Source organism: Echeneis naucrates, chromosome 2 (genome assembly GCF_900963305.1).
Source record: "Echeneis naucrates chromosome 2, fEcheNa1.1, whole genome shotgun sequence".
NCBI lineage: Eukaryota > Metazoa > Chordata > Actinopteri > Carangiformes > Echeneidae > Echeneis > Echeneis naucrates.
Window position 1 is genome coordinate 18,798,234 of NC_042512.1, and position 22,048 is coordinate 18,820,281.

General features: G+C 44.9%; 1 protein-coding gene across 5 annotated transcripts in view; it reads left to right on the plus strand.

Annotated features, from left to right (window-relative positions):
• Positions 1-22,048, plus strand: part of LOC115053435 (nck-associated protein 5) — a 100,997-nt gene that overhangs the window by 68,463 nt on the left and 10,486 nt on the right. For 4 of the 5 annotated variants that reach the window (XM_029518142.1, XM_029518152.1, XM_029518169.1 and 1 more), the window contains 10 exons: positions 985-1,075; positions 3,937-4,128; positions 6,657-6,725; positions 8,223-8,261; positions 8,421-8,540; positions 12,782-12,886; positions 13,846-14,019; positions 14,314-17,864; positions 18,493-18,598; positions 19,723-19,810. In XM_029518142.1, coding sequence (XP_029374002.1) covers positions 985-1,075; positions 3,937-4,128; positions 6,657-6,725; positions 8,223-8,261; positions 8,421-8,540; positions 12,782-12,886; positions 13,846-14,019; positions 14,314-17,864; positions 18,493-18,598; positions 19,723-19,810 — 4,535 coding nt within the window. The remainder of the gene's footprint in view (positions 1-984; positions 1,076-3,936; positions 4,129-6,656; positions 6,726-8,222; positions 8,262-8,420; positions 8,541-12,781; positions 12,887-13,845; positions 14,020-14,313; positions 17,865-18,492; positions 18,599-19,722; positions 19,811-22,048) is intronic. The other variant, XM_029518160.1, reaches the window with a different exon arrangement.

Genomic DNA, 22,048 nt, shown 5'->3' on the forward strand with positions numbered 1-22,048 from the left:
TTATCTCATGCTGTTGTATCCTTTTTTCTTTTTTTTTTTTTAAAACAATCCGAAAGCAAATCCAGGTCAGGTCAAAGTTCATCCTGGAGCTGGAGGGATGAAGACCGGCGTGCAGGTCTCATTCAGATGGAAATAGGCAGAGATATTTTCACATGCACTCTTTGCTGCTTTGCATGCAGCTCGCAGCATCAGCAGCACAAAATAGAAACGCAAATTGTTTTGAGCAGACCCAGGTCTTGAAAGTCAAGGTCACTCGCTCGGCATTTGTTGCTGTGATTGTACTTAATTCAAGGCATCAGCAGGCGCGCACGCGTATGTGCGCAGGCAAACGCCAACGAAATCACACACAATAAGTTATTAAGAGCCATGTTTGCACAACTGGTACTCAATCTAGTCATTTGGATGCTGTCCCCCACATAGTGAGCTGAGCAGAAGTTGGGTGTCTTTCCAGAAAAACACCACTCATCCATCTTGTGTCTCTGGCACCCTGTTCGCTTTTCATTTTCCATTTGTGTGTGTGTTCTTGAGTGCACGCTTGGGGAAAGTACAGAAAAAAGAAAAAAAACTAAACAAAACACAATTGATGGATGCAATGATCAATTTCAGACAACAAACATCTTAGAAAATAGCTAAACCGCCTGAAAATAGATCCAATTTTAGATGTTAACGGTGGTACCTCGGAGTCTCTTTCTGACTTTGCTCCAGCGTTTCAGACATTTTAAACCAGAATTATTCATACCAGCTCTTCTCAGGGAGGGATTTAAAGAGAGAGTGATTCAGAATTAGAAGGCACAGATATGGAAGGAGGAGGAGGATGGTGAAGGTGACATGACAAAAGCTGACTTTGTGAACCTTCCACAAACTTTGCCCTCATCTTGTTGGTCGAAGTGGCAAAGCTGTAGAGAAATAACCACATCGGCACCCGCATGATCTAAAATGCTCCAAAAACGCCTGCAAAGTCTCATAATGTGATGCATCTTGCAGGATGGAAGAGACGGTGCGGTCGCTGCTGCAGAATCAGGGTGTCCTGGAGCAGACTGCTGTGGACACAGTGGACATCATGAAGGCCTATAAGGTAAACCAGCACGTCCCACACGTCCCGTTCTCATTCCAATGGAAAGAAAAGTACGTATCGTGCACTTAAGAACTCATCATTTCAGAATCGTCTCTATAATTAGTTCTAAACTGCCCTCTGTGGAAATATCCAATTTGAAGCTGGTTGAAAACTAACTGAATTTACAGTCTGTTTGTTTACTGATGTTGAATAACGGCAGACTGAGATGAGGCTGGCCATGTTACATAAGAGAAATAGCTGCTGGGAACGAGTGCAGCCGCAGAAAGAAAGAAAGCACACGGCCTCCTTCAGGGTCACGCTCCACAGCTTGGAGCTCAGCATGTTCGTCTCTCATCAGTGTCTGTATAAATGACTGTACGTGTTCATCACTGTCATTATCACAGGTGTGTCTGAATTAGAATATCATCCAAAAGTGCACTTATTTCAGTAGTCCAGTTCATTTAAAGTGTCTTTCTTTTCATTCTGGTGATTCAAAACTTACAGCTGCTGCTGCACCTTTTTCGACCACATTTCTTCAACTTCCCATTAATGTGCTCTGATACAGAAGTCTTTTGTGTCTCAGCCTCCATGTTCAGGATGTCAGTGATCGTCCTCTGGATGGGTCAGGTCAGCAGTCCTCAGTCTGATTGTGTACTTACTGAGACCATTTAAAGGCTCAGGAAACCTCTGCAGGTTATTTGAATTAATTAGCTGATTACAGTTTGTGTCTTTTTCACAAATATTCACATTTTCTGATATATAATCATCAAAATTAAAAGAAATAAACACACAAATTCAATCAGTGAAATGAATGAACTTTTTGATGATATTCTGATGAATTGAGATGCACCTGTACACATGTCGGCATTAAGGAGTGCAAACCTGGAGTGTTGTGATGTAACTCCCTGCTGCTGCCTGTCTGAACACTATCCGTTCCTACGTGCTTCTGCTGCCGCTGGATTCTGTGCATTCAGCAGACAGACTCAATAACTTGAAAGGGCAGCGTGAGGGACAAGGTTCCCTCCCCTCTCCAGCTCCAGACTCTCTCTGTGGAGATTATTACCGAGCCCTTTCACGCCCTCTGATGAGCACTCCTCTCTCAGATCCTCCACAAACTTAAAACTGTGACTATAAAGTATTGCTTCAAAACAATGGCCTGATGGAATCAAGCAAGATTGAAAACCTAATATATGTTTAGAGGAGATTGGATCAAGCTGAAAACAAAGAGCTCTGAAGGACACTATTTCCTGCACTGGTTTGCAGAGAGAGGAGCTGCATTTGGATACGTATATAAAAGCAGAAGTGCAGCCATCCATCAGTGCAGCTCACCCCCACTTGGTCCTGCACATTAACCATGGGTATCTGCAGGTTTGACAATCAGCTCTCAAAGCTCAGGCAGCAATGAAAGATGCAACCCTCCTGCAGAGCAATACATCACAGAGGAACAACCAAATGCCTCTGTGGCATTTCGCTAAGAAAGCAACAGTTGCTCCGTCGAAAGTCGAACTGGCTCGATCAGAGACGGAGCGTAAGTGAATAACATCATCCAGCTGGAAGACATGACAGGCTTTAATATTTCTGGAATTTTATGGATATTTAAGAGGATGAGAAATTGCCCTGGTCAACACTGCAGTTGTTTTAATTAAAACTTGGAGTTAATGTATTTGGAGCTGCAACTAATGGCCTTTTTCATCATTGATTTATCTCTCAGTTATTTTCATGATGAATTGTTGGCTCTCATTGGCTCCCGACCTGAAGCTAGGGACCCCCCTGAAAAGGTCGCGAGACAATCAATGTGGCATAAAATAAGGAAAATATTATTCTTTCCTCTTTTATCCTTTTTTAGTTATTTTCATGTAATTACTGGAAAGATTTAATTGGTTTCTGAAAAAGAAGTCAGCATCAAATAAATTATTTTCCTGTTTTCAGAAAAATGAAAAATGTTATTTCATTATAAACAGTCAACATTTTAGAAGTGTCTCTGGACAGATTCTTTATTCTGCTGCTGAAAAGGTTGTGAAGGAAGCCCATTATCAGCATCCTTTCCTCTCACTTTACTGTCATTTCTGCTTTTTGAAGACATCTAACAGCGCACAAATTGAAGCTGGGCAGGATGGTAACGGCTGCTGTAGGTTAGATGCCAGTCAAGAGTTCCCATCATGGGGCTTCTACTCAACAACAACAGTCCAGAGTCCAGAACTACTCAGTCCACAAAGTCTATAGACCGAATAAATCTGCATTTTATCGGATGAACATCAGTCACATGGGTTGCCACTTGGTTATTGCATCTCTAATCTTTTATTTGTAGCAACAGCTTGAATACCAGGACCTTTTATTCACCACGCAGAATAATCTCTCAAGTGCAACAGGGAGCTCATTCTGTTTTTGCATTATGCACTTCGGCACCCGCCAGAATGAGGCTAATTAGTAGCTAGTTATTACCAGTAGTTAATTATCAAACATGTGAGAGAGCCAAAAAAGAAAAAACTGGGTAAAAGCAGCAGAGTAATAGCTGGTGAAGAGACAGAAAGGCAGAGAGGGCAGAGAATGAGACAACAGGAAGCCACAATAGAGATGAGAGCCCCCCAAGGTCACTGCCACGATTTGGAAAACAAGTGAAACATGATTAGGGACTGAGGGATGTTTTTGGAGCTGTGTTGTTGAAGACGCCTCCATGTTGTCCCATCTGCCCATCTGATCTTCTCCCCTTCTCTCTGATTTCTGCCTTTCACGGCTCCTTACCCGCTTTTTATTTCGCCTGGAAACGTTTGTCGAACCCCTCCTTCGGAAGGCCTTCCTCCCATCTGCTCAGGTTTTTTACTTGCCAAATTTACTCCCCCTCCCCGTTCGTCCCTCTAACCTTGTCTCATTGTCTGTGTCAGGATAAACTCTCCGAGGATGTGCGGAAGCAGCATGACAGCCCCGAAGAGAACGGCTCCCTGCCAGCGACTCAAGTGGAGCCGGACTGCGGGCTTCTGCCGAGCGCCGATCCTCGGGTCAGGCAAGCAGAGGAAGAAGAAGAAGAAGACAAAGACAAAACAAGGCTCCTCCTGGAGCGCCTCAAGGCCCTGGAGGTAACTCTGTCAGCGCCCCCCCCCCACTTCCTCTATGTCTACCTGCCTTCCTCCTTTCCTCCTTCCCTCTTCCGTACATCCAGGCCTTTTTTCCCAGACACCCCTGGCTATCCTTCGAGCACTAGCCCGTCTGCCAGTTGTCAGAGTCCTTGTTCAGTTGTGTCTGAAAGCATGACAGCTCATCAATTCTCCAGGCCTCTTCATTTGGAGAGGAGAGTCATCCTGGGAGAGTCGCCGCAGAGGCCTCCGGCTGCACACCAGCTTTGGTTTGTTTTGCTCTGCGCTCAGGGATTTCAGCTGCGCTCTGCGATGAGCCTCCAGCAGCAACGCACATCCCTGCCGATTGTTTTTATTTTTTGTCTCTGTCTTTAAGCTACTGCAGAGTAGCCTCTCAGCCGCTCAGATCTCTGGCAATTAAAGGAGTCGACTTAATTATATTAGGCCTCCGGTCTCATCCTGCACATTGTTTAAGCTTTGAAGAAGCTCAGTCACATCTTCATCTCACAAGACTGCAAAGCTGAAATGCTTAAAAATGAAAGTTGTGTTAATTCATATCGATCACAGGCTTTCAATTCACCCACACAAAGAAGGAAAAGAAGCAGAAAGAAGAGAAAATAGACCCTAATTACTACAGAATTGCAGATAATTGCCTGTTGCTCCTCAGCTGTAAGTTATCTCCACAGCCTGGCAGGAAGTGTGGTTAACCTGTCCCTGATGGAGCACATTACCTAAACATTACGTTTTAAAAGGCTTTATCAAAACTTATCTGCCATTTTATTCCATTTTGCCACGCAGGTGATGGATGCACCGCTGGCTGAGGCGGCAAAAACAAAGCAGGGGCGATACATCACTGCCTGGCATGGTGCATAAATTCTACTGACACTAAGTAGGAACGGCCTGGCTCCTATTTCTCCAGCTCAACCCGAGTTGGCCGGCACACAGTGCCGTCTGTAACCGGGGGCCCGAATGAATATTCCTGCTGGTGACAAAATCCCCCTGTGAGTCCTCAGGGGAGCGTTTATAACCACCATCCATGTTTCTGCATTATTTGATGTAGAATATTCCTGCAGCCTAAATCAAAAATCTGATTTTTTTTAAAAGCTGCACCTCTCCATATTCAGAAGGGATGAGATAACTATGTTCAGAGTGACAGTGTCTCTGGAGTTCGAGCATTTAGAGCCACTTTTAACTCATTATGGGCTCCAAACTCCACTCACAGCGACCTAGTTTTTTTGTTTTTTTTTACAAAAAGCGCTGCACGATATCAGTTCAACACCAAGCTTATTAAATATTTGCTGAGGAAAGTAGAGCATTTAGAACATTAAAAGCTTCCTGTTTTCTCCAGGAGGTTGAAGAATGGACTTAAATATTTCATGTGGTGTTGTGAGGAAACCAAATTATTGTGTATTGTCTCATTAAGTTGCTCTGTTTAAACGCTGAGGCTAATTTGTCATTATTAATTTATAACGTTAAAACAGGACTCACTTGCAAAGCTGTAAAGAAAGGAGACTTAAGTTACTTCCCCTTTAAGAAACACCTTAACAATGTAACGGCTGGGGGAAAAGTTTCAAAAATGAAGATGGGCTGATTTTTGCCAATGCATCGTGGGAGATTAACTTCCCATGAACACAAGCTGTCGGGAATAATCCCTCCACAGCACGCCACCTCACAAACCTGAAGACCACATGCACGTCTTTCCATACGCTGTATGTGCCGTGGTTTCCCTGCAGTCCAGTGACATTGTGATTCTTATATCAGCGTTCAAGCTTCAACATACTGTAATTCATGACTTTACAAAACGGCCCTTCGGTTGCAACTTGTAGCTATCAACATCAATTTATCAAACACTTGATCTCATCCTTGAGCTGGAGTGAACGGCTCCTGTTGACGTGTGCAGCCAGCTGAATCCCCGTTCGTTTTTATAGAATTTATGATTTGAAGCCATACTTAGTTATTCTCCTAAAAATAGAAATTTCATCCACAAACCAACACATTCGGAGCACAAGCGTTTAATAATTAGATCTTCGTCTTCCAGGCTTTAATTAGTCCGGGTTCCTTCCTGTCCGGGATAATTGCGATGTTTTGGTTGATAATTATGTTTCTCATGGCTCCGTGGAGGGAAGGGTTTGTATTAAAGGGCAGAGGGTGAGCCTGACAGCTCCTAATACGGCGCCCACTCCTGACTAATTGGAAACTCCCAGAGATCAATAGAGCGCCACCTCACCTCCTGCTAGGTGGAGGAGATATTCTTAATAGGTCCAAACTCCAAATGGTTCGCTGCCGCCCCAAAGTTCAGCATCATAACTTCCATCCCCTTGACCTTTTACTCTGCGGCTCTCTGTTACATTTTTCAGCGATCAGGGCTCGACGTTGACATATGACCTTTGTGAGCCAAGTCTCCACGGCCCCACCTGATTGCTACTTCTGTCTCCATCACCGTTGCCGTGTTGCATTAAATGTAACCAAAGTCGTCCCGCTAGGGGTTTGTGCTCGTATTGACGCCGGCCGTGTCCGTGTGTTGTTTGCAGGAGGAGAACTCAGCCTTGGCTTTGGAGAACGAGAGCCAGAGGGAACAGTACGAACGCTGCCTGGACGAGGTGAGTGTGACCCGACTCACTCATATATTCAAAGTTGCTCAACAAGCCTTTGACATTGACTGAACAGAAGGCGCGGCGGCGTGGAGCTGAATATTGAAGTTTTAATGAAGTCACACTGTCTGTCTCGCTAATTTGAACTTTGGCTCGGGGGAGGCGATATTAAAAAATGACTTGGAAAAGGCTGTCTCATAATTTTCTTTCACTTTAATAAAGAATCCAGAGTGTTTGAGCTGCCTTAAGCTCACCAGCTGTGGCTCCCTGTGGTCTGATTTAAGCCTCATACACAGTGTCAAAATGTTTTGAGTTGTGTTGAGTGTTAATTTACTGGAAGCTGCTGTGAAATGGTGCTGTTGAAGCAGCAGTTTATGGAACAATAGCACACCTCTGGTTATTTATGAGAGCCTGATGGGTGCTGTTTAGGGCACCAGGCTGACGGCGCTCTCAGCTGTACCCCAGCGGGGGGGCGAAGGTCTGAATGAAGTAGGACCAGCAAGGACAAGTTGCTCAATTAGTCTCACCGGCTTCCTCTTCCAGAGAAGAGCTGGGGGATGAAAGATTGAGGAAGACGACAGAAATGACTCTTGAAGAAATGAGGAAGGGAGGGAGGCGGGTGGAAGTTACGTTGGAGCTGGCATCCTCCATGGAGCAGATTGGGGTGAATTCAGCCCTTCTCTTTTATGCTTCCCTGCCCTCGCTAAGATGGCTCAGCTTTCATGTGTTTACTTGTCAACTGTTTTCCTGTGTGGTCGACTTTTGTGGAGGGAAGGCTCCGTAATGATGCTGTTTTAACAACGGCAGCAGTGTACGTCCCTCTAATGACTGCACACAACAGCAGAGGAAATCCTGCTCTGCTCTGCAGCAGAAGGCTTTTATTTATTTATTTATTTTCATAGCGGGCCAGCTGTCTGTCTAAATGTTAGTGTGTGGGCAAGCTCCTTTTTGGTCTAATTACACATATGAAAGTCCCACAGTCTATGAGAGTTCAGACTCCATGTCACAGACTATTAGAGCTCGGTTTTTGTTTGATCACTCTGCTGTTTTGCAGCAGGCAGATCTGAAAGTCGCAGCTCCAGGAGCAGAGCTCATTTCGCCACATTTACTCCCATCTCTCCTCATTCAATAAAACAGAGCGAGCGTGCTCAGAAGAGCCGATGCGGCTTCACACGCTATTAATGAGCAATCAATGAGAAGTAATCTGAGCCGCTTCTCCGTCGGCGCTGCGGTCTGAGACCGAGGCTCAGGCACAACAGCACTTAAGCCAGGCGCTCCTCCGCTCCTGTTCAGCCTGATGCTGTCAATACCGCCATTATGAAGTGAAAGTTAAGCACCGAGAGAGACGTTGTGTGTATCGAGTATGCTGCATGATTGTGTTAAGCTTGCCCTGAGTGTAAACACACTGTTGGCATTGAAAGGACAATCTATGTAGCTCTCATATAACAAATTAAGCTGCCATATTGAAGCCGATCTTTATTTTCTCTCCTTCTCTCTCTGTTTCAGGTTGCCAATCAAGTTGTGCAGGCCCTTCTCACGCAGAAGGTTTGTCTCCCATCTCCATGGAAACCATTTTTCTCCTTTCAAAACAGCCTTTCCTTACTAATAAATTGCGCTCTGTCATTTTTTAAACATTTGCAAACACAAGAAATTAAGTTTAAATAAGTCTGATGCAGGCACGCTTTGTGTTCCCTCCTGAAACAGGATCTGAGAGAGGAATGTCTGAAACTCCGGACCAGAGTCTTCGACCTGGAGCAGCAGAACCGGGCGCTGAGCGTTCTGTTCCAGCAGAGGATCAAACCCGCCTCAGACCTGCTTCTCCAGGTAAAGTGCACATTCGGATCCAGCTCAGCTGACTCTCACAGTTTAGCCAAGCAGTGGAAGAAAAATAGAATGAAAGCAGGTGAAGGCAGACTCACATTTAGTCCAAATGAGTCTTGAGGGCAGAAATAAAACCTTGATTATTGCTGAAGAGTCTGACAAATGGTGTCCTGTTCTTTTTTCTATATGAGCTGTAAACCTGCAATCAGTCTGCTTGCAAATGAAGCAGCAGCTCCTCCAGTACACAAGACCGAGAGCTCGCTCTCCTGCATTTGAAGTTGTTTTTCATCTGGGTTCTTATTAAAAATGTTCTTGCGGTATGTTCAGAAGCGGAGATAAAGGCAGAACTGGGCCTTCAAGCTTCTATCCCTTCTAGTTCGTTTGATTTATCAGCTATCGCAGTTCAACGTGAGGCTATATATTGTTAATTTTAATGTTATTTTTATGGTTTCAAGGATTCGTGCGTGCACTAAGAACTCTGAGGTGGGCATCAAGCTCATTCTCCAGGAAAATGTGCAGCACAGGAACTGTAATCTTCTGCAAGGAAGGGACATCTTGCCACCCTGTCATCTGACAAAACAAAAAAGATTTCATCCGCCAGCCATTTGGCCTCTCTCCTGTAACCGTCACAGTGATCACTGTGGTTAGAATCTCCTCCAACCCCTTTCTCTCATCTGAAGTGGGTGAAAAGAGGATCATTTTGTGTGTCTGGTCCCTTCAAAAACACCAATTGAAACCAATAGACGTTTTTCTCCTGCAATCCAAATATCACCAGCTGGGATTGAGCAGCGCAGAGCAATAGGGTCAGTGTGGAAACTACAATGTCACACAAGTGCACAAATTGCACGACACGACACCTCTCTGGCAAGATGAAAATGGGAAGCTGCCACAAAGAGAGAAGAAACGCACCGTCAGTCCATCCAGAGGCCAAAAATAGCAGGAATGGGGATGAAAAGAAAGAAGGCCAGCAAGGGTAGATAAGCAGGGAAGGACAGGGTGAAGTGAAAATGGAGAGAGATGAGATAGCAGCCAAGAAAAACTAAAGGCCAAATAAGAGGAGGCAGAAACGGAGTAAATGGAATTTTAAAAGAAAGAATGAGAGAAACATTACGGCTCGGGGTGTGTTACAAAGCCTTTTGTCAGCTCCAGCTACTTCCTGTATTATTATTGGACAGACCAGAACATTGTTGAGCAAAACTGCAATATCATAAACCTGGAGAAGGATATTGATGATTTCAGCAGGCATCGGGAGCTGCTGCCGAACTGGAGATGTGAATTAAGGCACTCAGAAACAGACAGTCGTATCTTTTTGTCATTCAGCTCAGACTGTAATGTGTTTCTTTACTCAGCTTATATATCAGCACGTGTGAGACGGGTCAAAAGGAAATTAATCACATGGAATTCAGGCGCATCTGAAATCAGCTGCAGGAAGAAGATCTACCTGCGTGCTCGATTTTTGACGGTGACATTTTCTCCATCAGTTGATGATTCAGCGTCAAAATTAATCATAATGTTATCACACAGCTGAGGATGTTCAGCGCGTCCATCACAAGCGTTAAAGTCATGTGTGGGAGGCCTGTCTGAAATAAAAAAAAGAAGCTATATTTATCTACATGATGGGGGATTGGAGGATTGTGTAAATCAGGATTCCTTCACTTCACCATCCATCCAGTCAAACATTCATCCCATCATCCATCATCCATTCCGCTCGATAGCATCAAGGTTTATAAAGGGTTTGTTTTATATATGAGAAGGCTGAGTTTGGTTTATTCTTTCTTCTGGAGCCCGCAGGAGAGGCAGATTTCATCACTAATACCAGTCTATTATTTCCCATCTCACTCTGGACCTTTAGCTTATCAGTAATTAAACGCCCCGCCCCCGCGGGCCTCTTGAGTTTCTCTGATAAAAAAACCACAATGCATTTGATGGTAACGACACCAAGCTGCATCGTCTTGGTTCTGCAGAATTATCCGTGTTCATTTCAGGAAAAATCATTTTAAAACGGTTTGGTTGTTTTTTAAAAGCAGCGAGGGAAAATATCTGCTGCACAGTCCAGTCCACTCGTGCTGCTTATTAAAATGGCAGCCAAATGGCAACCGAGTCGCCCATCGCTGGCTCAAATGTCGCGTTTTTCTGAGAGTACCTGGGGGCCCCAAGGACTCAGCATGAGTGCTGTGACCTCATTAGCGCTTATTCAGCTTTGCAGTTTGCACAGCTAAACGCCCGGCGCTGCTCCACCATCAGCCTGCTCTCTCTGCCGAGGCGGCTCAAAGTGGAACAAATGATGCCACTTCTCAAGAACTCAATGACAAACATTTGCAGAGTGGAGCTTTTGAGATGCTGAACGGAGCTCCATACATCTCCCCCCACTCCAGCTGCTGAGACCAGGACGTGCAGATCAGGCTGCATAGGTGACAGTCATGCATGCCGATTGCTTCTCTTCATCATCTTGAAATCTGACCACTATCAAACAAAAACAGGACGCCTCTGCTTTTTCCTCCACGCTCCCAGACCAATGTCATTCTTCCAGACAAGCTGTAAACGTTACTAAACGGCCAACGCGTGATTTTACATTCCTGCCTGCATTAGTGTGACTTCGGATTCGACATTTTTGTCTTTCATCTTGGGCTTGAGGCTGAAAAAGTTCAAGGAGTGCACACCCGCCCTTGTCATCCAGCGCTTCCTTCAACTATTTTCCCCCGTGACCCGATGACACTATTGACTGAATCCTTGATGAGGATGCTGAGGAGGTGAAATCCAGCACCCTACGATAAGATCAGAGCCTCCTGTGACACCTCAGCCACTCCCATCCCACATGGACAGCAGGGACGCGCTAGTATGGAGAATCAAAGCCGCACAAATTTCAATTTCATGACTTCAAAAGTGGAAGGAGAAGCCAGCTGGCACTTTGAGCCCACACTCGTGAAACTAAAAAAAATAAAATACTAATAATCACAATCATACGGATCCACCTGAGAACGGAGGCTAATTCTGAAGAAATGTTCTAATGAGTGACTTTTCTGTTATGAGAGGTGAAAAATGCTGCAAATGGCAAACTGAGAAGTCATCTCTTCTCTTTGAACCAAAATCAAACCGTGCTGTAAGGAGCCCCGTGTGGAGGTTCACAGTCTGGGGGCTTTTTGATCCTAAAAATAGTGAAGAATTATCTTTTTCTCAGAGCAGAAAATGGGCACTGATCTGTTTCTGTAAAGCTTTTTACTCACACAAATATACAACAATAAAAAATAAAAAAAGAATAGTTTTTTGGAGGTTTTGCTGAAAGTTTGAGAGATGGCTGTGTTTTGGCCACAGGCGATGTGGGTGCAGGTTGTTTGTTCTTCAGGGACAAAAGCAGCAGTTAAATTCTGGTATCATTAAGAAGCTGTTTTCTTTCGACCAAAGTGTTCACAGGATGTCTGTCACAACACAAAAAAGCCAATTCAAACTGGCAGCAAACAGTTTTACAGCAGCCTGAAAAGTAATATACCTGAATGTAACTGTTGCTTTTCGGGAAATGTTTAAAGACACTGATGGAAAAATTAATGCGGTTGGTTTTCAATTTGCTGAAGGTGATTTTCACTTTTATTCCATGCAATTTCCTTTTCGAGTCTTTTTCCTTTGCAGGTGCACAGCATGAGAAATACATTTCTTTTTTATCAGGAGAGAATAAGACGGAAAAATATATCACAGCATCTATGCAGCTTATGTATTTCAGCAGGAAATGCAGAATAAGATCATTTGTTTAGTTCCAGTTTGAGTTAATCGCTTCCCACACAGGGAGTCCAGTGTAATTAAGCCCTGAGATTAAAAATGGAAATGTATTTGCCTCTGAATCCTCCCCTCTAAAGTCGAAGGGTTAAACACCAGAGGAGAACGCAGACTGGCATAAAAAAAAAAAAAAATCAAAGGAATCCCTGACTCCCTGATGCAATTATTTCTTATTCACATTTTTTTTCCCCCAGCCGGTGACATTAATGACTTTGATCGGTGATTCTGAGGTCTGCAGGCGCCACTGAAACGGCCCGTAATGCAGACTGTGCAACAAATTTTAATATATGAAAGATTTTATTTCATTCTTATGTTTTAAATTTTTTTTTTTTTTTTTTTTGGTTGCTAAAAAATTTTTCAAACGAGGACATACAAAAAAAAAAAGTCTCCCTACCGCTGTGTTGTTGCGTAAGCCTCGTTTTAATTTCCTGAAGTCAAAATTCACCGTGACACCTCATGTTCCTTTTGCCTTTCAGAAGCTCCACTCTCGGATCATGGATCTGTCTGCGGCTGATCTGCTTCTGGAGCCGGAGAGGAGCAAGGCCTTCCTGCTTTCCAGGAACGCCGACTCTCCATCTAATGTAAGCTTAATGGGAAAAACGCTGCGTACTTCGTAATTTTTTTTTTGGAGCATCACAACCAACCCCCCCAACCCCAGCTCTCCTCCTTTTCATGAAATCATTACAAGATATTAGGATACAAACTGAATAGTCTGAAGCCATGACCCCTCCTCTGCCCTCAGCAGGAAGAGCTGGTAGTATCACTTGGCACTAAAAGGAATAAGTCCTTGTCATATTACCAGAAATCCATCGATTGGGACTCATCATCAGTAAAAATGACTCCATAGGACACCGTGGTACATTACTCATCTTATGTATTATGCATTAAGGACTGAAAACAAGTTCCCTCCATTCTTTTAGCCTCTGAGGATGCCACCTGATCAACTGTAATGTGCCCTGTGAAGGAAATGAAATAATAATGGCTGCAGTGTGAATTATAAATCAGCTTGCTTTTGAAATGTGCAAAAGGCACCAATACTCCAGCAACGGGTCCTGCTAAGCAGGACACATACATGAAAAACCGCACTGTTGAACATTTAGAAGAATTCATGTACCAACTCATTTTTCTGCAGCGAAATGCAAATTGGATTAACATCTGCTGTGCTGCGGTGATTGCTCATGAGAATTTGATTGATATTTTATTTTTAAGTGCGCAAAGTGAAGAAAGTTACAATTTTAAGAAAGTTTACAATATTTGATTGGTCTGTCAAATCTGTCTCGAATATCTTTCATCACAAAATTAACAGCGAGATAGCAATTAGGCATGCAACACTACCTAACAACTTAGACAGCAAATTCTCTTGATGTTTAATCACAGGAAAAAGTCAAAGAAAGCAGAAGTTAGAAGCTTGACAGGAAAAAATAAAACATAGAAACAAACAAGCAAATGTAGTTTTCCCACTTCAACAACACAAGCACCATCCATGCTGTGCAATTTATCCCCTTGATAACACCACCATCTTTTTTCTCCATTTCAAAAGGATGTTCAGTTGAATGGAAAGGCGAAGTGTCTGAGCCAGCTGAGCCTGACAGCGCCGCCGCCGGCGTACCCCCGCAGCAGCTGCAGCAGCAGCGAGCTTTCGCTGTCCAGTGCGTGCAGCGAATTCTCCAGCGGCTCATACACCTGGAATGACGGACGCTCTTGTGGAAAAATGGTAAATCCTCTCTACTCTATAAAACCAGGAGCACATGGTCACTCCATCAAGATCCCTGTTAGTGGCAGGTTAGGAGCTGTTAAGATTTTTATGCTCCATAAAGAGCGCCCTTATTGCAAATGCAAATGGACGGAAAAGCCCAAAGCCAAATTGGAAAAGATATGGTTTAATATTTAAGGAAGAAGTCCTGAATGGTATGGTAAAGAAGATCCAAACTGTTTTAAGAGGCTTCACTTCAACTGTGTGTGTCACATGTTAGAAAAGCATTGATAGCTGTTTCTTTTCAACCTGCAGTCATCCCTGACCTGGGAGAAGAGGCTGAGTCTGGGCTCATCAGCACCAAGTAACATCTGCACATCGCTGGAGGAGCAGCTGCCCACCAGGCGCAAGGAGAGCCACATCCTGGAGGGGCTGAGGAAGCTGCAGAGGAGGAAGCACAGGAGCTCCTCATGCTCCTCTAAGGTCTCCAAGTCAGGCTACAAAGACTGCATGAACTCCAACGAGGGCATCTACTCCCTGGGTATCAAGACCGGGACTAAAGGGATATCCAAGCCTGCCCATGTGGGAAGAACTTTGGCTGATGGGGGCAGAAAGTTCTCTTATGACTCTGATGATGCAGACGATGAACTGGTACATTCCACTCGTGGAGATAACATCCCCACCAGGGACGGTTGGTTTGACTGTAAGAGGCGTTCTCACAGCATCTCAGACAGTTTATGTAGCTGGGAGGGGATACAGGACAGCGGCAGTGGAGGTGACAGCGGGCCGAAACAACCGCCTGGCTACGACTCCAAGGAGCATCCTGAAAAGCTCATGAGTTTCATCAACGGTTTTCTCCCCGAGGGAGGCAGGCCGTCAGCTTTTACTCAATCATCCGTGCTGCACTTCAACCCCTCCAACCCCGACGCTCCCAACCACCTCTCTGATGTGGATGATTCAGAGGAACTCAACTCTGAGTTCGGTGACATCAGAACGTCCTTTAACCAGCCGCTGGAGCGCGCAGAGAAGGACTCCAGGAGGCTGTCCAGGGACGCCGCCAAGCTGCTCACACAGCAGTGCTTGCGAAGAGACCAGGGACGCACCCAGTCTGCAGACGGGAGGCCCAGGCCTTTCAGCCTCATTAAGGAGCCCAAAGGGGGCAAATGTACTCAGTCTGAGGAGAGCATTTTGGCCATACTTGATGCAGAAGAAGAGCCTATTGAACTTTGTGCTCAGAAACTGGCAGCAAGTGCTGGCTCTCAAAACGACGTTCAAGATAGCACAGTAGGTCCTGATTACACAGAACTCGTATCCCAAGAGAGACCGACGAGGCAGAAGTCAGCAAATACGAGGAACTACTCAGTTCTTGAATCCCCAGAAAAACCGTCTGAATATCAGATGAGAGCGAGCAAAACAAGCGGTGGTCGAGAGGCCAGCGCAGAAAGGCTGTCAATGCAGCTGACCCCACAGAAGAAGTTAATCAAACCACCGAGCAGCCGAGCTAATAAAGGTCATTCAATCCCTCCCATGAATGATTCTACTGGGCCCAAGTCCAGCGCTTCGAAGCTACCAAGTCGGAACAAACCTTCAGGATCCCCGCTAAGATTGTCAAAGGGCTCCACGACTGAGCAAGGTAACAGTGGAAACTCAGGACCTGCTGGTCAGGAGAAATCCTCCTCTTCTCCTGCGGTTAAAATGTCCAGGTTCATCAAAACACCTGGAAACTCTTCACAGAGCCCAAAAGCGGCAAACTCCAAGCTGCCCAGCAGGGCTGACTGGAGCAAAGGCACCTCCGGGTCCCCGCACCTCCCAAGGAGGCAGCTGGAGTACACGGACAACGGCGAACAGCCAACCAGAGACAAACACTGTGAAACCAGCAAAAATAAACTCAGGTCCCCTTCCCCACCCCCTCCCCCAGGCCGCACCACCTCCTTACTGATCAGACCAAATTATGAAGGGGCCCCTCAAGCACATAAAACAGGGGTAGCTCAACCATCCACGCCAACCACTGTGAGGGGCCCTCCCCCGAGTTACCACACCTCACTTGTACCAAATATGCAAACGACATTACCCATCAAGGATAAAGACTGTTTAGACTTAGATGCAGGCTATGGGACTGCACTTGCACCTCAGAAACTGGTTGACAAAACCAGTCAGCACCTTCAAAAGTCCCCTGCCATGACTCAGACATCTACAAAAGGCATTTCCAAGCGAACGACCACGAAAGACTACCTCTCCTCTGCAAACTCAGGGTGTGCTCCAGAACCTGAAAATGCACCTAAAAGCTCAAAGAATGTCCCTCCTCCATACAGTGCCCTCAGAGGGTCCTCCTTACAGAGCTCATTTGCAAGTAAAAGAGGATCCACCCATGAAACTGTCCATCAGCCAGTGCAGAAGAACTCTATTAGTTTACCCATAGCACTTCAGGACTCCCTTCAAAGTAAGACAGAGCCACAAAGCGGTAAAGCTGTGATCAGCCCACCCAGCTCAGTCGTGATGTCCCCTAGCCACGCAGAAAAAGCCTCAAAGACTCGCATCCCGATGGGGTTTAAAGCATTTTTAAAATCTCCACCCAGCCATAAAAGTAACCCCACTATTCCAGGCAAGCAGGAGAAAGATCATATCAACTCTGTGTCTAAAGAGACCGTGACTTCACCTCCCTCCACCCAGCCGATGTACAGCATTGATTCACCAGCCAAGGTGTCCATAACGGAGGGGAAAGGTGAGGTCCAGTCGAGGTTACTGGAAGAGGAGGTGCCCACTGCTGTCCTGTCACCAGAGGAGGGGGACGTTTGTGACAGGGGAAAAAGGAGCAGTCAGCTCTTCTCTCGATCCATATCAGTTTCGACCAAGCCCCATCTGAAGCCGGCCTTGGGGATGAACGGGGCCAAAGCTCGAAGCCAGAGTTTCAGCACCAACTACATTGAGAAACCCAACCTGAGCGCTCTGGACGGGCCGGGGAAAATCCGAACGCAGATCATCACCAACTCAGGTGAAAGGGGGACGTCACTGTCCAGACAGAGCTCCTTGGAGGTTCCCAGTGTTGGGTCGGCGGAGAGCCCGGTCCATTCTGGCCGGCTTAGCCAGTATGGAGGCGTTACAGGGTCAAACAGTCACAACATCCTTCCTGAGAGAACCTCAAAATCAGGCGCCAAAGTGGAGGGACCGCAGGGCATAGGGAAGGAGGCCATCACCTCACCTTCTCAAAAGGAGGCACGGAGCGATAGGACCGGTTTGAACAACATTTGGAAGCCAGCAAAAGTTGCCTCTCATCAACAGTTTCAATCTCCACCCTCTTGTGTCTACAGCCCAGAAAACCCAGCAGAAACCGGAGGCAAAGCAGCCAGCACTAATGAGACAGACTTCTGCAGGGAAGTCAAAACTCAAAGCGACTCACCAAACAAACACCCAGACACGGACGAGAAAAAAAGCAGCCCCACAGTCTGCACTATCGAGGAGAAAGTCATGATGGGAATCGAAGAGAACGTGCAGAAATGTCAAGAACAGGAGAAGGTTGCTGCCAACGAGGCCAAACAGAAGACGGGCCCTTCTCTGGCAAACTGGTTCGGCCTCCGTAAGAGCAAACTCCCGGCTCTTAGCGGTAAGAAAGCAGACTCCCCCAAGGGGAAGGAGGAGAAGAAGGAGCTGAAGATCGGATCCGTGCTCGGAGTCAAACAGATGAAGTCAGACAAAAAGAGGGATAAGAGGAAAAACGAACAGGAGGGCCAGAATCTGTCTGAGATGAACAACAAGCTGAGCTCCATCATGGACCACTGCAACAATCAGATGGGCCAGATTGCCAGTCAGATCCAGTGCACCACAGCGTTTATTGGCAAAGATCAGTTCGTGAAAGAGCTTCTTGGCAGGTGAGTAAAGACCGTGTCTTTGTCATCAACAACCACAAGAATGAATTATCCCTAATGATCGGATGCTGTGCTGATTACTTCCTGTCATTAAACCTCCCCGGAGTTGTCTTTTACTAAGCGCGTCGACACATTAAAACAAATTGGTCGTTCTAGTAAATGAACCATGAGCCGTCACTGAGTTAAACCTGTGTGTTCGGAGAAAGTGATAAACAAACAGCCCAAACAGCAGCTGTCTGTTTGAGTTATGACTGCACTCCAGTGAGCACAAGACGTTCTAACACACACACACACACACACACACCACCAGCGCACAAGTTAAAGTATCTTTCAGCCAGGGGAAGTTCACATTTCATTGATTTGACTTTTCAAATCACAACTGACAGGTATTTATCCAGACTCGCTGCGAACGGCGACGTAAGATGGAGCACGTCTGAAATGTCGTCAGCTGCTGGGTGGCATTTTTTTGTTTTGTTTTGTTTTGGGTTTTTTTTTTTTGTGCATGCACACGTACGTCTGTGCCGAGCGACAAAAAGCAGGTCGATGCAATTCATCAGCTGGCTCACCTTGGGCACGGCAAAGTTGATTAAAAAAAGAGAGAACTTGTTCTTATAGTCTTATTTTCACGCAGGTCTGCTCTGAAGGACAACTCGGTGGCCGCGTCGCCGCCTGCGATCTCCACACCCAGGAAACACGGCGAAATCAAGGCCGAGATGGAGATCTGTCCAGATACGGCTGTAAGTTAGCTCTGCCGATGTCTCAGTCCAGCTCTGCTTGTTTGTCTTCAGCTGTGTTTGCTTGAAACACACTCAAACAAACACATCCATGCAAATTCCCACAGGTTTCCACGTCTGAACAGCATGTACATGTTCACAAACCCATCAACAACACACCACCGCCTCTTCAGCAGCATATCCCCCCGAAGGCACGCTATTGATTCACATTGTACTCTGACTCAGCCTGCAATTCATCGCCCACTTTTTCATTATCAGCCCAGGACCGTGTTGTTGTTTCCAACCAGGCTGACGGTTATCGGGTCATGCACGTAATATCAGCAGATTTTTATTTATTTATTTTTTAATCACATCACAATGACCTTATGGGTTCTTCTCCATCTGTCAGTTATCTGTTCGTTTTTAAGTTGATTAATACCTGTTGCTCGCTCTGTTTTAATCTAAATACTAGTTCAATACTCTTTCCTCTGTTACTTCACACTTGCTATTTTATGCCGGAGCAACAGATGAATGTTCAGATGTTCAGCTCAACACTGCAATTAATGTTAAATTTGGAATGACAAAGGAAGTCTTAAGTCAGTCAAAAGGGTGAAAACGATGGAAAAGACGAGTGCGTGAGGAGCGGGCCGACTGGAGGAAGAGAATGACAAAAAGAGTCAGATGATGTTGAATTTCGATAAAACGGAGGAGCTGCTTATCGCAGCCACTCAATACGACAAAGCGGTCGTTTAATACCATCCTCCATGGCCCCCCCTCCCCACAGCAACCCAACAAAAGACCGACACTTAATGATCTACAAGCCCTTCTCACACCACCCCCACACAACCTTCTTCTTTTAAATAACCCAATTAAAGTAAGACATGTAACCATGACAATTACCTTCCCTTCTTATAATATAACTAATATTTAATATTTTACAAAGCTCATCTATTCATCTGTGACATTATAAAATACTACAACCAATCTCTTTCATTTTACCTTTTCATCTGCAAACCAGGTAGATTTATGTTACATAATTAAAACAAAGGTACATTTGTACCTCTGCTATATATGTATATACATATGTGATGGAATATTATACTGCTTTCTGAAGCTCGTATCACTAACATGCTTTTTTGTTATTTTAGACCCTCATAATGACTCAGAGGATAAATCTGAGGGCTGAAAATGAGGAGGCACGCATCACAGACACAGCCTGTCAAGACCACATGATAGGTAAGCTCAGGTATTAATGTGCTTTGGGATGTTTTTAGCAAAAAGAAAAAAAAAAAAAACAACCACAAAATGTACCACAAAAGGTAACACTTTGAACACACCAACGTCGTGCTCAGCTTTTATGAAATTAGAGTTTTTACTCAACAACTCCGATCTGTTTCCTTCGCTATGCCAAGAGTTTGCGTTTGTTTCATATTTGAAAGTGTTTACCTCACCCTATGGTTTGTTTTTTGTTTTTTGTTTTTTCACCATTCCTTTTTTTTTTTTTGAAAAGCTGTCACATGCAATCATGAATCAACCGGTGCAATAGAGCATTGACGCGTTTTACAGTTGTGATTTCCTGATATGATTGACAACTCAATTCCTCCACCAAATGATTCTCCTAACCGCAAGACTTGTCATTACTGTGGGGAAAAGCCGGCTGCTGCAAACATGTTGACAATCTAGTCAGGTGGTTGATGTGCAACCAGGTGATATTTTACAATGCCTGAGCAGCTAAGGAAGTGAAAAATAGATGCATCAAACAATTTGTGGACTGGGATGATTATTGGTGTTATTGCAGCACAGCAAACTTCCACGATAGGTTGTAACTTAGCAGGAGAAATGAGTGAGAGCTGCTGTTTACTGGAGGTGGAGTGCAGTGTGTTTGGCACTCACTTGTCAATCAGTCAGGCATTTGAGAATTTGTCTCCGATCTGCCTCACTGATCGCGACACAGGCATCTATATTTCCTGCAGGATAGCTCTATGTCTTTTGAATGAATATTAAATTGCTGTCTAATAAATTGGAAATTCTAAACTCAAATGTTCCACTGCAAAAATAGTTTTTCATTTTTGTTTCAAAAAATTTAATTGACCCAAACTTGCCATCTGCCAAGTTGCTGATTAAACTAAATGTGTGTTGTTTTTTAAGTTGAGTATTGGAGGAAATAATCTACATCAGACCAGAAATGCTTCACTGTTTCAGTCCTTTTCGAAGTTTGAAGAGTAACTAATGAAATCAGAGTGTGAGAAGAGCTGATGTTGGGTTACAGCCAGGGCAAAAAAAAATCCGTTAATTTTTTCTGTCTTCTGATTAACAGGCTGCCTTCTTTAGATTCTGCCAACTCAGCACTTCCAGACAGTGTGAATTTAATATTTCATAAAGGTTTCAGCTGTGGCTTCTCATTGCTCCTCAGTGCTGCTTTAATGTCACGTCTCAGCAAAGTGCAGCGTTCACTCGTCTAATGCCAAACACATCAATCATGTCAATAGTTTACATCCAGCGTTTTTATGAAGCAAAGAGCTCAGTTGACTCTCTACCGGTCAGCTGTTGTACAAGAGAACTATTTTTGTAAGACTTTTTCCTCAGAAAAGGACAATGAATAACATTTGACTGGCCCGTAGCACAGAATGACCCCAATATATCTGCACGGGTTTTATGGCACCACAGATTTAGATTCTATTTCACTGTCAGCTGCCCTCAAAACTTTCTTGCTAGACTTTTGCAAAAAACAAAAAACAAAAAAAACAAACAAACAAACAAACAAACCCTCAAATAGTTGGACTGTTTACACACAGCAAGCAAAGACGCACAAGATAATTAAGCCAGAAAGACTTGGGATCATTTCCTCAGTCGCTGCTCGAGAGAAGATAAGGAAAGTCTAACATGCCTAATCCTGCTGGTGCTGGTGCTGCCTGACTCCCCCCCCCCCCCCCATGGAAAGTCACTTTAGATGAAGGCATGAATAGAATTTGTGCTGCAGAGGTGTCGTCGTATGTCGATGCAGAAATATCTCCCCGGTTGGCGATCACGCTGTTCTCTGACACTTCCTCATTGCAAAAAGCCAATTTCACATCGTGGACATATCAGCAGAGCAGCCCCCCCCCCCCCCCATAACCCTGGAGGTTGTATACAGAAGCGATAGGGAGCTCATGAAAAACTAGATTATGTCCAGTTGTTGGTGCCTCTGGGTAGAATTACTGCGGACCTTTTAATAGTTTGGTTATGGAGGGCATTTTGAACTGCCAAGCTCGGCCTTCAATTATACAGTGGCTGCCCCCCCCAGCCTCTTTCTTAGCCTCACACACCAATATACAGCTGTGTGTGTGTTTATCAGCCACATCATACATTATTAAAACTTACTTTTTTACAGCCGGTGACTCAGTGCACAGGCCATCTGTGCTATGAGTGAACTCGGACAACTCATTTTCACGAGTTCTCTACAAATAATATGGTGCTGAATGTCCAAGCGCAAAA